At 50.6% G+C, this 18239-nt stretch overlaps 1 protein-coding gene across 3 annotated transcripts in view; it reads right to left on the reverse strand.

Moving 5' to 3' along the window:
* slc25a36a (solute carrier family 25 member 36a) overlaps positions 1 to 18239 on the reverse strand; it is a 36662-nt gene that overhangs the window by 4207 nt on the left and 14216 nt on the right. For 2 of the 3 annotated variants that reach the window (XM_020462960.2, XM_031806422.1), the window contains exons 4-6: positions 7274 to 7374; positions 1351 to 1417; positions 527 to 819 (exon numbers count right to left, since the gene is read on the reverse strand). In XM_020462960.2, coding sequence (XP_020318549.1) covers positions 527 to 819; positions 1351 to 1417; positions 7274 to 7374 — 461 coding nt within the window. Of the gene's footprint in view, positions 1 to 526; positions 820 to 1350; positions 1418 to 3061; positions 7375 to 18239 lie in introns of all 3 variants that reach the window. The other variant, XR_004205719.1, reaches the window with a different exon arrangement.

Raw genomic sequence — 18239 nt, forward strand, 5'->3', positions numbered from 1 at the left:
GGGAAGAGAGGACAGGAGAGAAAAGGGAAGAGAGGACAGGAGAGAAAAGGGAAGAGAGGACAGGAGAGAAAAGGGAAGAGAGGACAGGAGAGAAAAGGGAAGAGAGGACAGGAGAGAAAAGGGAAGAGAGGACAGGAGAGAAAAGGGAAGAGAGGACAGGAGAGAAAAGGGAAGAGAGGACAGGAGAGAAAAGGGAAGAGAGGACAGGAGAGAAAAGGGAAGAGAGGACAGGAGAGAAAAGGGGGAGGACAGAAGAGAAAAGGGGGAGGACAGGAGAGAAAAGGGGGAGGACAGGAGAGAAAAGGGGGAGGACAGGAGAGAAAAGGGGGAGGACAGGAGAGAAGGGGGAGGACAGGAGAGAGGTGAGGAAAGGGGGAGGGCAGGCGAGGAAAGGGCAGGGGGAGAGGAGAGAAGGGGGGGGGGGGTAGACTGACTTATTAACCCCGATTCAGTTAAAAAATATGTATCATTGGCGATACAAATATCATATCAAACAATAACCATAAGGGTGATACAACATGCATACCGTGGGGGTAGGCGAGAGAGGTGGCACAGGTCTTGGAGGTGGCGGCGGCCAGCATCATGCCCACAAAGTCTGAGGCATCCCTCACCGACTCGTCCTCGTCCTGATCCATGCTGGCCTGGGCCCTGGACTCCATCAACTTGCGCTTGATACTCTCATAGATGACAAAATGGATGACCGTCTCGGAGATGCCGGCATACGAGGCAGACATACCCCGATAGAAGCCCCGCCAGCCCTCCGCCTGGTAGACCCGCCGCACACACTCAAACGCATTCATGCGCCTCTCGCCACGGTTCCTGTGGTAAAAACACGTTTGGGGGGAGGGGGGGGGGGGGGGTCATTATAGCTAAACGGGATACATTTGGCAATTAAGTAACATGTTAAGGGATTCGCAACATCCAATAACGTAATATGCTCTACTAGTAATCAGAAGAACACCTTTTCCCTTAGCACAATGAATCAAAACAATATTTTATTTGACCTCTATTTAACCAGGCAAGTCAGTTAAGAACAAATTCTTATTTACAATGATGGCCTACTGTTGAACAGTGGGTTTACTGCCTTGTTCAGGGGCAGAACGACAGATTTGTCAGCTCGGGGATTCGATCATGCAACCTTTCGGTTAATAGTCCAATGCTCTAACTACTAGGCTACAATAAGCATGACAATGCATAACATACAGTATTTAGAGAACCAACCAAATATGAAACAGCTGTGGATTAACGTAAAAGCTTAGGGAATTTAAAATGGGCTGCATTCTGACTTTGGGGACTCAAAAGACTTTTACAGCATGTGGCCTAGATACAGCCTCCCTCCTCAGTGCTTACCTGGCATCCAGCTGCAACCGGGTCTTGATCAACCAGATGGGATTGGTCGCCGTGATAGCAGTGAACCCTGGGAAGAAGAGTTCAGAGGTTCAGACAGGGGGAGTGACTGTGTGAGAAGGACTCAGCCTATCCAAGGACAGAGATATATACAATGGGGGGTGTATTTCACAAAGCACCACCAATGAGTGAACCAGCCATCTAACAACTGTACTTCCTGGATGATAAAGGAAGATCAACTTGAATATAGGGAAGGATATTACAGATTCAATACTTGCAGTAGTAACCCAACGACATTCAACTTCAGCTGGCTTTATGAACTAGAAAAGTAAGAGTTAGAACTGACTGCTGGCCTATCTATGGATCCTGCGTTTTGTGAAATACAACCCCGGTGCACTCTAAACATTTCCTTCTCAACTGGCAGCAGTGTGTGTAAGCTTTGTTGACATCTTTAAGCTGTGTTTATTGGCCTTTTACGAGCGGTTTATTTACCTCTATTTAACCAGGCAATCTTGTAAAATATTTCCTTTTATCGCTGGTGCTTTGGTACCAGAGATTATAAAACATTTAAACTTGATTACCTTTGTTAAGGGCAGACTGTCCCTCACAGGAATGGTATTATATGGACTGATTAGATTCCTCAAGGTTATTACAGTACAGGCAACAACTCAGCTTAAAGATACAGTCCACATTCTTCATATTTACAAGTTGCAACAAATATAACCAAGATAAAGCCTATAATTACTATAAATACTATTCCTTAGTGTTAATAAACAAGGTGGGCCTGAATCTCATGTACACGGAAGGCACTACAGAATGATATAGCATAGTGCTATGCTATTGTTCAGCCCCCTCAATGATCATTATTATACTTCACTCTGATTAAGTGTGCCTGATAAAATACTACCATTTAAATTAGTCAATGAATTGAGTAAATGTAATTTGAACAATAGTAGCTCCCAGATAAGGTGAGCTCAGCCCTACAGTAGGCCTACATCTTAAGAGAAAGTCCTTGTATAGACGACGTCATGGTGTGAGCCTCAGCTGAAGGCCTCATTGGCTGCCATGAGGAAACTAAATGGAGTCTGGCCTTCTTGAATTATTCAAGAGGACCAAAGAAGGGAAAAAAAATCACAAAGTGGACAAGTAGGCAGATGTTATTTCCCGGGGAAACTAGGTGTATTTATGAATACCAAAACATTTACTAGTTTAATAGTGTTAATAATAAGTTGCTTGTACTAAATTTGGGTTAGATTTTTTTTTTTTTTTTTTTTTAAATAACAGAGACCAATGAGTCCCCTGACAATGCAACAAGTCAGTTTGTTAATTCACACAGGAGTGTTATGTCATATACATTACAAGGTATATGACAAATGTGTAAGGTGCAGGTCATTCTAGTGTGATCATAATGTGTGCATTTTTAAAAGACAGACAGTAAATCCTGCACATCACTTGTGCTCTGTACCGATGTGGTTAAGATACTAAACCTCCAAACAGGAACATAATTTAAAACATGACCATTTGAAAATCAACATACATTTAGATCACTACATAGCATCTTCTCTAAACAAGAAACCAGGGGACGTCTACAGTACAGTACGCACGACTAGAGCTTCTACTGTATCAAGGGACACAGTCCTAAGGAAACTGCATGAAGAGGATGACAAGTCTGTTGAAGAAGAAGAAGGAGATAGCGTCTATGGCGTGTACTCACAGAGTAGGGGCAAAGCTACTCCGCCTCACAGCTGCAGCTAGAAGCCTGCAGATATGGGGGGGCTGAGGTGGCGGGGGCTCTCCCCCCTCACGCAGGGGTGAAAGCTACAGTAAATCCCTAAAATGACCACAGTCACACACAGGCAGCAGTCAACCAACCAACCCACCCACAAACTCCCTTTATTTACATAGATGAAGAGGAAACCTACCGATCCTACCCAATCCCTGTATTTTTAACAGGTCAAATAGGATGACAGGTATCACCCCCATCTTCCCCAATCTGATAAACAGGTAAGATCCCCCTAAGCCTCCCCAAATCCCCCTTTTTATATATAAACTTATGAATCCTCCCCACTCCCACATTTTTACCCACCCTTTTTTAAACCAACCAAGGTGAGAGTGTGTGTGTGTGGGGGGGGGGGGGGGGGGGAGAGAATCTCTTCCTCCCCACTCTAACCCTCAAACTCTTGACCTTACCCGACCCACACCTGTTTTAAAATGCAAGAGGCCGTCTCGTGTCGTTTCCCTCCCCTACGTTTTGTCAGGTACTGTATGTTGTTCTTGGTAAGGGAAGAAACATGCAAATCTGTCGTAAATGAACATCACCCCACCGGTATATTCATTATGTGCAGGACAAAACAAATAAACATGTGTGGTACACAATAATAAAATATATTTCAACGATGCTACAGGTGCCAATCATTGTCAACCAATGGCATCATTACCACAGTCACCTTTATTGATTCTTAACAGTAACGATGGGGTCAAATAAAATGGGGGACAAAGTCAACAATGAAATAGTCACAATAAAAAAAAAAAGGTCAAATAATGCCAGAGGGTTGAAATGCTAACCTTGTCAAGCAGACTTAAGTCTATAAAATGACGAGCTTTGTTAAGTGTGCCATATTAAATTCTACCCTATAAATTAGTCAATGAATTGAGTAAATGTAATTTGAACAATAGTAGCTCCCAGATAAGGTGAGCTCAGCCCTACAGTAGGCCTACATCTTAAGAGAAAGTCATTGTATGAACGACGTCATGGTGTGAGCCTCAGCTGAAGGCCTCATTGGCTGCCATGAGGAAACTAAATGGACTGGCCTTCTTGAATTATTCAAGAGGACCAAAGCGGAATCAGTGTTGTGATACGCCAATTCAACAAGACCCACCCATCGGTTTCTGATCGCCTGAACAACTTCTAAAAGTTAAGCATTAATGCCATTTTTATGTTGGACAAAGGACTGTGTGGAGGCCAGATGTCTCAAATACATAGAACCTTTCCCCCAAATGAAACATATTACTGGAGTGTCAGCCGTTTCATATCTAAACTAATTCAATGGCGTGACCTAGTTCCAGTGTTATTACAGCACAGCACTACATTCATCTGCTATAATGCAGTGTGCTTTAGGCTGAATGGGGCCCTCTATTAAAATATATGATAGATGTGATATCTGTGCACACACAAAGAGGATCACATATTATGCGAGGGTGTCAGAGTCCACAACGTAGTTCAAGGCTCTTGACATACTATGGGTTCCTGATCCAGCGTAAATTAACCACATGAACTAGCAAGTCTATACAGGAGGTCTATCGACAGGAATAGACACTAGGCCCTGAGCAAACTGTGGTTGTGTTGAATTCAAGAGAAGGCATGAGTATGTGTGGCAACTCATACTCATGTGTTACATTTACTAGGGAAAATGGTTTAGATGTGCAGCTGGAGAACATTTCTTAGCTCCACTCCTCAACTCCTAGAGAGAGGGTTCAGGGAGTTGAATGACTATGCAAAATGGGCATGATTATAGGCCAGTAGTGGGTATGATTATGAATCAACACCAAGTATACCAAACACTAGGAACACCTTCCTAATATCGAGTTGCACTCCCCCCTTTTGCCCTCAGAACAGCCTCAATTCGTCAGGGCATGGACTTTACAAGATGTCGAAAGCATTGCACAGTTGTTCCAAGTTGGCTGGATGTCCTTTGGTGATGGACCATTCTTGATACACACGGGAAACTGTTGAGCGTGAAAAACCCAGCAGTGTTGCAGCCTGGCACCTACCACCATAACCCGTCCAAAGGCACTTCAATCCTTTGTCTTGCCCATTCTCCCTCTGAATGGCACACATACACAATCAATGTCTTTGTCTGGAGGCTTAAAAATCCTTCTTTAACCTGTCTCCTCCCTTCATCTACACTGACTGAAGTGGATTTAACAAGTGACATAATTAAGGGATCAAAGCTTTCACCTGGAATCACCTGGTCAGTCGGTCATTGAAAGAGCAGGTGTTCCTAATGTTTTGAATACTCAATGTATGTTGTCTAAATTAAAATGGTCTATTCATTCTACATCTGTAATTGAAAAAGTCAGTAAGCATGTTTCTATAATTTGTACTTGGAGAACTGGCACTATATCAAATTTAAATTTAAAAAATGCTGACTAAAAAGCATCTTTGGGTAATTATTCTATATCTGCATGTGTAACTGAGGGAAAGGATTCAGGTGTTTCACATCATTTTGGGAGTGCCATAATCCGATAGGGATTTTCTAGTGTCTGGAACTAGGTTGTCACCGATAGCCTATATCCTGTATATAGACATACGTATGTTACATGAGTGATATCTACAGCACAGTATTGTCATCAGATGAGGGCAGACGTACATCGCTGAACTTAAATAACCTACATCTGTGGTGTCAGCGGTTCAAGAGTAAATGACGATGAACCAAATAAGGACCCTCAAACCTAATAGTGACAAGGTTAGCATTTCACTTCATATGCCGACTAAGAAACATCTAAAAATGCATATTGTTCATGTACCTTCAGTGGGGGTGGGTGGGGGGGTAAACAGGCTGGTAAAAAAAGGGGGAAGGGGTACAGTGTATCAAGACTGTGCAATCATGTAGAAGTTAAAGGAGATGAAAGAGCTGCAAACCAGCTAGTGACTTATAACCAGCATCATCATTATTAGCATCAATAGCATCATCATCATCATGGTCATACCAGTGAAAGGAAATGGAGTGCTACCTGAGGCGTCCGGCCGGTGTGTCGCCGCGAGGCGGGGGCTCCCGCAGTGAGGGCCCTGACATGTTAGCACCCTGGGGCCTTTACTACTGTACACACACAGCATAGACAGCGCTTGAAGGGCCAAACTCACTGTTTAGCAACAAACTGGTACGTTAACACAATTTAGGGTCCTTCAAGAGAGTCGAAGAGCCTCAAGAGAAAAAAGTGGGGAAAGTGGGAGTGGGATGGAAAGCACAACCCAAACTTTGAGGATGTTTTTTATTGTATTGCTGGAACAGACAGCTAGCTAGTGGTAAGTCTTGTAGTTGTATGTAGTAAAGCGTTGGGCCTCTGCCAAGTTGGCTGTATATAATTGTAGGACAGAGGCAGTAATGTGGGTCAGTGGGGCTATTTGCCGTGTGAAATCACAAGAGCAGTTCACTATATGAGTGGAAGTAGTAGAAAATGTAACTGACAGTGTTAACTCTGTGCTTTGTCTTTTTCACACTTCTTTACATCTTTTCTTACTAAGTGCTTTGACAGAGAACACAGATTATTTTTTTCACATACAACTTAAGAACTACAATATTGAAGGGCAGAATAACCTCTTCACTTTCACTATAGATATAAAGTAGGGTTTATACTAGAGACTGATCCTGAAAGACTTCAATTGTGCTTTCACTATAGATATAAAGTAGGGTTTATACTAGAGACTGATCCTGAAAGACTTCAATTGTGCTTTCACTATAGATATAAAGTAGGGTTTATACTAGAGACTGATCCTGAAAGTCTTCAATTGTGCTTTCGGGCAAACCATCTGTGGTTGATATTCAAAACACTGGAAAACGTCCACAAGGCAACCCATATAGTGGCAATGTCTAACACCTAGCTGGATAGAGGCTAGAGCAATGTTAATCAAATATTGAATTATCTTCAAATTAACAGGAAACCCCATAACGCAAGATACAAATGTACAAAACAAACATTTAATCAAATAAACAAATATGGCCAGTTACTTTAAAAAACAAAAACTAAATATCTTTGAATAAATACTTAACATATCCCCTTTTCTATGTAAACAGTCAAAATAAAATAAGTAGCTGGAAATGAATTGTCTAAACAAGTCAACTTTGAATGTAGCAACAAGCAGTAGAAACTGCAATGACAAGCAGGCTATAGACAGCAGAGGAGGAGTTTGTGGAACAACTGTTACCTGCTAGGCCTGCAGACACCATATGGACCTGCGTCGAGTCGGGCTCAAACACGCCGTTCAGCTTCTCTTTGGCAGTGGAGTAGGATGCAAAGTAGATGGCTCTGTTGATACAGGAGGGAATGGATGTGAGCTAATAGAGCGAATCAATCAATAACGATATCGTAACTGAGCCGTTAAACTATATTTTTGGGGGTCATGACGGTCGATACCAATATGGCAAACAGAAAATATGTTTCATTTTTGTGAGATTGGGGCAAAATTGCACAGTATAAAGCACAGGCAAATGCCCTCTGTCCAAATTGACCCACTTCAACTTGCTTACCCCCCAATAGATCCACAGATGATGCAATTGCCATCGCACTGCCCTATCCCATCTGGACAAGAAGAATACCTATGAAAGAATGCTGTTCATTGACTATAGCTCAGCATTGAACACCATAGTACCCTCCAAGCTCATCATTAAGCTTGGGGCCCTGGGTCTGAACTCCGCCCTGTGCAACTGGGTCCTGGACATCCTGACGGGGTGCCCCCAAGTGGTGAAGGTAGGAAACACCTCCACTTCGCTGATCCTCAACACAGGGGCCCCACAAGGGTGGGTGCTCAGCCCCCTCCTGTACTCGCTGTTCACCCATGAATGCATAGTCACACACGACTCCAACGCAATCATCAAGTTTGCAGACAACAGTAGTAGGCTTGATTACCAACAATGACGAGACAGCCTACAGAGAGGAGGTGAGGGCCCTGGGAGAGTGGTGCCAGGAAAATAACCTCTCACTCAACGTCAACAAAACAAAGGAGCTGATCATGGACTTCAGGAAACAGCAGAGAGAGCACAAGCCTATCCACATCGACGGGACCACAGTGGAGAAGGTGGAAAGCTTCCACATCAATTATAATCTGAATTGGTCCACCCATACAGAGTGTGGTGAAAAGGGTGCAACAGCTCCTCTTCAACCTCAGGAGGCTGAAGATATTTGACTTGGCCACTAAAACTGTTACAGATGCACAATTGAGAGCATCCTGTCGGGCTGTATCACCGCCTGGTATGGCAACTGCACCGTCCGCAACCGCAGGGCTCTCCAGAGGGTGGTGCGGCCTGCCCAACACATCACCGGGGGCAAACTACCTGCCCTCCAGGACACCTATGTCACAGGAAGGCCATAAAGATCATTGGAGCCACAGCCTGTTCACCCCGCTATCATCCCATCAAAGCTGGGACAGAGAGACTGAAAAACAGCTTCTCTCTCAAGGCCACCAGACTGTTAAATAGCCTTCACCAGCCGGCTTCTGCCCAGTTACGAAACCCTGCACCTTAGAGGCTGCTGCCCTATCTACATAGACTTGGAATCAATGGCCACTTTAATAAATGGAACACTAGTCATTTTAATACATGTTTACATACTGCTTTACTCATCTCATATGTATATACTGTATTCTATTCTCCTGTATTTTTATTTTTACAGATCTTACATTACTCATATCACGTGTACATGTACATATTCTCATTCACCCCTTTAGATGTGTGTGTATTAGGTCGTTGTTGGGGATTGTTAGATTAGTTGTTAGATAAACTCAGCAAAAAAAGACATGGCCCTTTTGCAGGAGCCAGTCTTTCAAAGATAATACATAAAAATCCAAATAACTTCCCAGATTGTAAAGGGTTTAAACAATGTTTCCCATGCTTATTCAATGAGCCATAAACAATTAATCAACATGCACCTGTGGAACGGTCGTTAAGACACTAATAGCTAACAGATGGTAGGCAATTAAGGTCACAGTTATGAAAACTTAGGACACTAAAGAGGCCTTTCTAGTGATGCGTGAACGTGCCTTAGGCTGCAAGGAGGCAGGAGGACTGCAGATGTGGCCAGGGCAATACATTGCAATGTCCGACAGGATTGGTACATCCGAACATCACACCTGCGGGACAGGTACAGGATGGCAACGACAACTGCCCGAGTTACACCAGGAATGCACAAACCCTCCATCAGTGATCAGACTGTCCACAATAGGCTGAGAGAGGCTGGACTGAGGGCTTGTAGGCCTGTTGTAAGGCAGGTCCTCACCAGACATCACCGGCAACAGCTTCGCTTATGGGCACAAACCCACAGTCACTGGCAAAAAGTGCTCTTCACTGACGAGTCTCGGTTTTGTCTCACCAGGGATGATGGTCGGATTCGCGTTTATCATCGAAGGAATGAGCGTTATGCCGAGGCCTGTACTCTGGAGCAGGATCGATTTGGAGGTGGAAGGGCCATCATAGTCTGGGGCAGTGTGTCACAGCATCATCAGACTGAGCTTGTTGTGAATGCAAGCAATCTCAACGCTGTTCATTACAGGGAAGACATCCTCCTCCCTCATGTGGTACACTTCCTGCAGGCTCATCCTGACATGACCCTCCAGCATGACAATGCCACCAGCCATACTGCGCGGTCTGTGCGTGATTTCCTGCAAGACAGGAATGTCAGTGTTCTGCCATGGCTAGCAGAAAGCCCTGATCTCAATCCCATTGAGAATGTCTGGGACCTGTTTGATCAGAAGGTGAGGGCTAGGGCCATTCCCCCCAGAAATGTCCGGGAACTTGCAGGTGCCTTGGTGGAAGAGTGGGGTAACATCTCACAGCATGAACTAGTAAATCTGGTGCAGTCCATGAGGAGGATGCACTGCAGTACTTAATACAGCTGGTGGCCACACCAGATACTGACTGTTACTGTTACTTTTGACCCTCCCCCCTTTATTCAGGGACACATTATCCCATTTCTGTTAGTCACATGGGGCGGCAGCGTAGCCTAGTGGTTAGAGCGTTGGACTAGTAACCGTTGGACTAGTAACCGTAAGGTTGCGAGTTCAAACCCCCGAGCTGACAAGGTACAAATCTGTCCCTGAACAGGCAGTTAACCCACTGTTCCCAGGCCGTCATTGAAAATAAGAATGTGTTCTTAACTGACTTGCCTGGTTAAATAAAGGTAAAAAATATATATAATAATAAATAAACATGTCTGTGGAACTTGTTCAGTTTATGTCTCAGTTGTTGAATCTTATGTTCATACAAATATTTACACGTGTTAAGTTTACAGTGAGAGGACGTTTCTTTTTATCGCGCTAAGTTTATTACTGCACTGTCGGAACTAGAAGCACAAGCATTTCGCTACATTAACATCTGCTAACCATGTGTATGTGACATAACATTTGATTTTAGTCAATGCCACTCCGACATTGCTCGATCTAATACTTATCTTTTTTATTCCATTCTTTCACCTTTAGATTTGTGAAAGACATTGAAACCCAACGACCTGCAGCAGTATATACACAAATCTAAAGGTGAAAGAATGGAATAAAAAAGATAAGTATTAGATCGAGCAATGTCGGAGTGGCATTGACTAAAATCAAATGTTATGTCACATACACATGGTTAGCAGATGTTAATGTAGCGAAATGCTGGAGCTAGGAACACAAGCATTTTGCTACACCCGCATCTGCTAAATATGTGTATGTGACCAACACAATTTGATATGGATCGTTTGTGTGTTACCAACCTACATAAAAATAAACATCTACAGCACCTATAGAAAGTCCACAACCCTTTGGATTTCTTCACATTTTGTGTTACAAAGTAAGACAAAAACGGACTGAATTGTTATTTTTGTCAACGATCTACACAAAAATTATAAATTGTATTATTAAAAAGTACAATTCATCCCCAACCAGGCACCCAAATCACATTTCCTGCTTTAGCTGGAGATTCATCTCCCATGCAACTCCTACGCTTCCTCTACTAAACTCATATTCCAGAGGATTAACGCAAGTAAACATATCCGCTGTGGGGATTGAAACCCAACGACCCGCCAGCGCTTGGCTCGCTCACCCTGCCCTTAGTGTGCAAGTGTATGTTTGTGAGAGTGAGATTATGTACACTGTGCATGTGAGAGACTGGGTGCATATTCATGTGTGTTTTGTTAAGTGATGGCCGATGTTAGTAGTGGTGACACGGACTCATCTAAAGCTTGTGATGTGGAGTGTGCTGTAGATGAACAGCTGACTGCCCAGCCAACCATGCTCTAATGGCAAACAATATGCTCTGCTGGGCAGCAGGCTGCAAAGGCCAAGGGGGAGACCAATCAGCCAGGACCTTTCCACAGCCATGGCACGCAGCAGTGTTAAAGTCACTTCACTGTCTGGTTGGATAAGGCTCGTTGCGGTGTTAATGTTGGTAAAGCCTGGTGAGCGTCTACTCGCTGGCAGGGCTTATTGAGGAAATGGCATTGGTGTTTTTGCTCTGTTCCAGTGCAAAATTTTTATGGCAGTGTGCGCTCAGGTCAGTCTGTCTCCTTACCCTCTCCCTCCCTGCCGTTCTACCTCGCTCCTTCCCGGTTTCTCCGACCCCTCTCCCCCCCAGACTCTCCAGAACCCCTGCTCTCCCTGTCCTCAGCTACCGCTCCACTTCACTGTCCTCCCACCTCGCTCTCCCGTCCTCCTCGCCGTCCTCCCACCTCTCCATCCCTACCTCTCCCCACGTCCTCCTCGCTTTCCTCCCTACCTCTCCCCGCCCTCCTCGCTTTCCCCCCTCCCTCCTCGTTATCCCCCCTCTCCCTACCAGTCCTCTCTCCTCATTCCCCTCCCCCACCCTCCTCAACTCTCCTCCCTACCTCTCCCACCCTCCTCGTTATCACCCATCTCCTTAACTCTCCTCCCTACCTCTCCCATCCCTCCTCGTGTTCCTCCCTACCTCTCCCCGCCCTCCTCGTTTTCCTTCCTCTCCCCATCCCTACCTCTCCCCCTCCTCGCTTTCCTCCCACCTCTCCATCCCTACCTCTCCCCGCCCTCCTCCCCCCTCCTTGTTATCCCCCCCTCTCTTCGTCCACCTCTCCCACCCTACCTCTCCCCCCTCATTTTCGTCCCACCCTACCTCTCCCCCCTCGTTTTCGTCCCACCCTACCTCTCCCCGACCTCGTTTTCCCCTCTCCTCGCCCTCCCCCCCTTCTGTCCTCATTTTCCTCGCCCGCCCTCCCCCTCTGTCCTCTTTTTACTCGCCCGCCCTCCCTCCCCCCCTCTGTCCTCATTTTCCTCGCCCGCCCTCCCTCCCCCCCTCTGTCCTCGTTTTCCTCGCCCGCCCTCCCTCCCCCCTCTGTCCTCGTTTTCCTCGCCCGCCCTCCCTCCCCCCCTCTGTCCTCGTTTTCCTCGCCCGCCCTCCCCCTGTCCTCATTTTCCTCGCCCGCCCTCCCCCTGTCCTCATTTTCCTCGCCCGCCCTCCCTCCCCCTGTCCTCATTTTCCTCGCCCGCCCTCCCTCCCCCCTCTGTCCTCATTTTCCTCGCCCGCCCTCCCTCCCCCCTCTGTCCTCATTTTCCTCGCCCGCCCTCCCTCCCCCCCTCTGTCCTCATTTTCCTCGCCCGCCCTCCCTCCCCCCCTCTGTCCTCATTTTCCTCGCCCGCCCTCCCTCCCCCCCTCTGTCCTCGTTTTCCTTGCCCGCCCTCCCTCCCTCCCCCCCTCTGTCCTCGTATTCCTCGCCCGCCCTCCCTCCCCCCCCCCTGTCCTCGTTTTCCTCGCCCGCCCTCCCTCCCCCCCTCTGTCCTCGTTTTCCTCGCCCGCCCCCCCTCTGTCCTCATTTTCCACGCCCGCCCTCCCTCCCCCCCTCTGTCCACATTTCCTCGCCCGCCCTCCCTCCCCCCCTCTGTCCTCGTTTTCCTCGCCCGCCCCCCCTCTGTCCTCGTTTTCCTCGCCCGCCCTCGTTTTCCTCGCCCGCCCTCCCTCCCCCCTCTGTCCTCGTTTTCCTCGCCCGCCCTCCCTCCTCGTTTTCCTCGCCCGCCCTCCCTCCCCCCCCCTCTGTCCTCGTTTTCCTCGCCCGCCCGCCCGACCTCCCTCCCTCCCTCTGTCCTCGTTTTCCTCGCCCGCCCCCCCTCTGTCCTCATTTTCCTCGCCCGCCCTCCCTCCCCCCCCTCTGTCCTCGTTTTCCTCGCCCGCCCTCCCTCCTCGTTTTCCTCGCCCGCCCTCCCTCCCCCCTCTGTCCTCGTTTTCCTCGCCCGCCCTCCCTCCCCCCCCTCTGTCCTCGTTTTCCTTTCCTTGCCCGCCCTCCCTCCCCCCCCCCTCTGTCCTCGTTTTCCTTGCCCGCCCTCCCTCCCCCCCTCTGTCCTCGTTTTCCTTGCCCGCCCTCCCTCCTCGTTTTCCTCGCCCGCCCTCCCTCCCCCCCCTCTGTCCTCGTTTTCCTCGCCCGCCCTCCCTCCCCCCTCTGTCCTCGTTTTCCTCGCCCGCCCTCCCTCCCCCCTCTGTCCTCGTTTCTCGCCCGCCCTCCCTCCTCGTTTTCCTCGCCCGCCCCCCCCCCCTCTGTCCTCGTTTTCCTCGCCCGCCCTCCCTCCCCCCTCTGTCCTCGTTTTCCTCGCCCGCCCTCCCTCCCCCCTCTGTCCTCGTTTTCCTCGCCCGCCCTCCCTCCTCGTTTTCCTCGCCCGCCCTCCCTCCTCGTTTTCCTCGCCCGCCCTCCCTCCTCGTTTTCCTCGCCCGCCCTCCCTCCCCCCCCTCTGTCCTCGTTTTCCTCGCCCGCCCTCCCTCCTCGTTTTCCTCGCCCGCCCTCCCTCCCCCCCTCTGTCCTCGTTTTCCTCGCCCGCCCCCCCCCCCCTCTGTCCTCGTTTTCCTCGCCCGCCCTCCCTCCCCCCTCTGTCCTCGTTTTCCTCGCCCGCCCTCCCTCCCCCCTCTGTCCTCGTTTTCCTCGCCCGCCCTCCCTCCTCGTTTTCCTCGCCCGCCCTCCCTCCTCGTTTTCCTCGCCCGCCCTCCCTCCCCCCCCCTCTGTCCTCGTTTTCCTCGCCCGCCCTCCCTCCTCGTTTTCCTCGCCCGCCCTCCCTCCCCCCCTCTGTCCTCGTTTTCCTCGCCCGCCCCCCCCCCTCTGTCCTCGTTTTCCTCGCCCGCCCTCCCTCCCCCCTCTGTCCTCGTTTTCCTCGCCCGCCCTCCCTCCTCGTTTTCCTCGCCCGCCCTCCCTCCCCCCCTCTGTCCTCGTTTCCCTCGCCCGCCCTCCCTCCTCGTTTTCCTCGCCCGCCCTCTCTCCCCCCCCTCTGTCCTCGTATTCCTCGCCCGCCCTCCCTCCCCCCCCCCCCCCCCTGTCCTCGTTTTCCTCGCCCGCCCCCCCTGTCCTCGTTTTCCTCGCCCCCCCCCCCCCCCCTGTCCTCGTTTTCCTTGCCCGCCCGCCCTCCCTCCCCCCCCCCCCCCCCCCCCCCCCCCCCCCCCCCTCTGTCCTCGTATTCCTCGCCCGCCCTCCCCCCCGTCCTCGTTTTCCTCACCCGCCCTCCCTCCCCCCCTCTGTCCTCGTTTTTCCCTCGCCCGCCCCCCCCTCTGTCCTCATTTTCCTCGCCCGCCCTCCCTCCCCCCCTCTGTCCTCATTTCCTCGCCCGCCCTCCCTCCCCCCCTCTGTCCTCGTTTTCCTCGCCCGCCCCCCCTCTGTCCTCGTTTTCCTCCCCCCCCCTCTGTCCTCGTTTTCCTTGCCCGCCCTCCCTCCTCGTTTTCCTCGCCCGCCCTCCCTCCCCCCCCTCTGTCCTCGTTTTCCTCGCCCGCCCCCCCCCCCTCTGTCCTCGTTTTCCTCGCCCGCCCTCCCTCCCCCCTCTGTCCTCGTTTTCCTCGCCCGCCCTCCCTCCTCGTTTTCCTCGCCCGCCCTCCCTCCTCGTTTTCCTCGCCCGCCCTCCCTCCCCCCCTCTGTCCTCGTTTTCCTCGCCCGCCCTCCCTCCCCCCTCTGTCCTCGTTTTCCTCGCCCGCCCTCCCTCCCCCCTCTGTCCTCGTTTTCCTCGCCCGCCCTCCCTCCTCGTTTTCCTCGCCCGCCCTCCCTCCCCCCCCTCTGTCCTCGTTTTCCTCGCCCGCCCTCCCTCCTCGTTTTCCTCGCCCGCCCGCCCGCCCTCCCTCCCCCCCTCTGTCCTCGTTTTCCTCGCCCGCCCGCCCCCCCCCCCCCCCCTCTGTCCTCGTTTTCCTCGCCCGCCCTCCCTCCCCCCTCTGTCCTCGTTTTCCTCGCCCGCCCTCCCTCCCCCCTCTGTCCTCGTTTTCCTCGCCCGCCCTCCCTCCTCGTTTTCCTCGCCCGCCCTCCCTCCCCCCCCTCTGTCCTCGTTTTCCTCGCCCGCCCTCCCTCCCCCCTCTGTCCTCGTTTTCCTCGCCCGCCCCCCCCCCCCTCTGTCCTCGTTTTCCTCGCCCGCCCTCCCTCCCCCCTCTGTCCTCGTTTTCCTCGCCCGCCCTCCCTCCCCCCTCTGTCCTCGTTTTCCTCGCCCGCCCTCCCTCCCCCCTCTGTCCTCGTTTTCCTCGCCCGCCCTCCCTCCTCGTTTACCTCGCCCGCCCTCCCTCCTCGTTTTCCTAGCCCGCACTCCCTCCCCCCCCTCTGTCCTCGTTTTCCTCGCCCGCCCTCCCTCCTCGTTTTCCTCGCCCGCCCTCCCTCCCCCCCTCTGTCCTCGTTTTCCTCGCCCGCCCCCCCCCCTCTGTCCTCGTTTTCCTCGCCCGCCCCCCCCCCTCTGTCCTCGTTTTCCTCGCCCGCCCTCCCCCCTCTGTCCTCGTTTTCCTCGCCCGCCCTCCCTCCCCCCCTCTGTCCTCGTTTTCCTCGCCCGCCCTCCCTCCTCGTTTTCCTCGCCCGCCCTCCCCCCCCCCCCCCTCTGTCCTCGTTTTCCTCGCCCGCCCTCCCTCCTCGTTTTCCTCGCCCGCCCTCCCTCCCCCCCCCCCCCTCTGTCCTCGTTTTCCTCGCCCGCCCTCCCTCCCCCCCCTCTGTCCTCGTTTTCCTCGCCCGCCCCCCCTCTGTCCTCGTTTTCCTCGCCCGCCCTCCCTCCTCGTTTTCCTCGCCCGCCCTCCCTCCCCCCCCTCTGTCCTCGTTTTCCTCGCCCGCCCTCCCTCCTCGTTTTCCTCGCCCGCCCTCCCTCCCCCCCTCTGTCCTCGTTTTCCTCGCCCGCCCTCCCTCCCCCCTCTGTCCTCGTTTTCCTCGTCCGCCCTCCCTCCCCCCTCTGTCCTCGTTTTCCTCGTCCGCCCTCCCTCCCCCCTCTGTCCTCGTTTTCCTCGCCCGCCCTCCCTCCTCGTTTTCCTCGCCCGCCCTCCCTCCCCCCCCTCTGTCCTCGTTTTCCTCGCCCGCCCGCCCTCCCTCCCTCCCTCCCTGTCCTCGTTTTCCTCGCCCGCCCTCCCTCCCCCCCCCTCTGTCCTCGTTTTCCTCGCCCGCCCGGCGCATAGGCGCTTTGTTGCAATTTGTGGGAATGTAAAATAAAGTTAACGGTTCTGTTCCGGGAAGAGTATAGATCACCCTCGTTTTAGGTTAGGGTTCTTTTCTTCAAAACAATTTCATTATTTTCCAGTTTTTGGTTCTGTCCTTGAACCGGTTCCAACCCTTGGTTAAAAGTAAATTACTGCGACATCAGCCTATGCCATATGGTCACATTGATACACTGTGATCCATTGGCGGCTAAAGAAATGAGCGTATGGAACACAGCAGTAGGCCTATAACTTCCATTGCTCTTTCACAGAGAGGATTGGTGATTATCAAGAGGGAGATTGTTGTAAAGATTTTTCAAATAGCTTAGTGTGAGGAACAATTCCTATATATTATCATTTGCAATAAATAGAAAAAATAGAAAAGGATGTAAAAAAAATAATAATAATAAAAAAAAAACACTTTCCTATATTTCCAGGCAGCGTATTAGCGGATTCGGCTATTTCAGCCACATCCATTGCTGACAGGTGTATAAAATTGAGCACACTGCCATGCAATCTCCATAGACAAACATTGGTATTAGAATGGCCTTACTTACGTTGCCCCGTTAAGCTCAGTGACTTTCAACGTGGCACCGTCATAGAATAGCACGTTTCCAACAAGTCAGTTCGTCACATTTCTGCCTTGCTAGAGCTTCCTCGGTAAACTGTAAGTTCTGTTATTGTGAATTAGAAACGTTTCGAAGCAACAACGGCTCAGCCGCGAAGTGGTGGGCTACACAAGCTCACAGAACTGGACCGCCGAGTGCTGAAGTGCATAGTGCACCATGCGCAATGCCAAGCGTCGGCTGGAGTGGTGTAATGCTCGCCGCCATTGGACTCTGGAGCAGTGGAAACACGTTCTCTGGACTGATACATCACTTTACCATCTGGCAGTCCGACAAGATGAATCTGGGTTTGGCGGATGCCAGGAGAACACAACCTGCCCCAATGTATAGTGCCAACTATAAAGTTAGGTTCAGGCTAGGCCCCTTAGTTTCAGTGAAGGGAAATCTTAACGCTACAGCATACAATGATGGTCTAGGTGATTCTGTGCTTCCAACTTTGTGGCAGGCCAGGCCATTTCCTGTTTCAGCATGACAATGCCCCTGTGCACAAAGCGAGGTCCATGCAGAAATGGTTTGTCGAGATTGGTGTGTTAGAACTTGACTGGCCTGCACAGAGCCCTGACCTCAACAAACACCTTTGGGATGAATTGGAACGCCGATTGCGAGCCAGGTCTAATCGCCCAACATCAGTGGCCGATCTCACGAATGCTCTTGTAGCTGAATAGAAGCAAGTCCCCGCAGCAATGTTCCAACATTTAGTGGAAAGCCTTCTCAGAAGAGTAGAAACTGTTATAGCAGCAAAGTAGGGGGGGACCAACTCCATGTTAATGTCCAGGATTTTGGAATGAGACGTTCGACGAGCAGATGCCCACGTATGTTTGTATGTAATAGTGAATTGATAAAACCAAAAAAGGGCAAACAATTCACACAACGAATGCAAAATAAATTACAGGGAGACCGCTGAACCATTCTGGAGAGACTTTCCTATATAGTCACCACACACACACACACCACTCTCCTTCCTCGTCTCAACATATTAAATTATACCCAAGACACATTATAGTCATATTTTTTAGATTATTGCTTTCAGTGAAAATCATCAACTAGGCCTGTTGCCTCACGCACTGGCCAAATTGTCAGCTTCTCAAATAAGCATAGCTTGTAACTTGAAACAATCCACAACAACATAATATTAAGAAACAAATGATCCTCG

Source organism: Oncorhynchus kisutch, linkage group LG27 (genome assembly GCF_002021735.2).
Source record: "Oncorhynchus kisutch isolate 150728-3 linkage group LG27, Okis_V2, whole genome shotgun sequence".
In the NCBI taxonomy this organism is placed as follows: domain Eukaryota; kingdom Metazoa; phylum Chordata; class Actinopteri; order Salmoniformes; family Salmonidae; genus Oncorhynchus; species Oncorhynchus kisutch.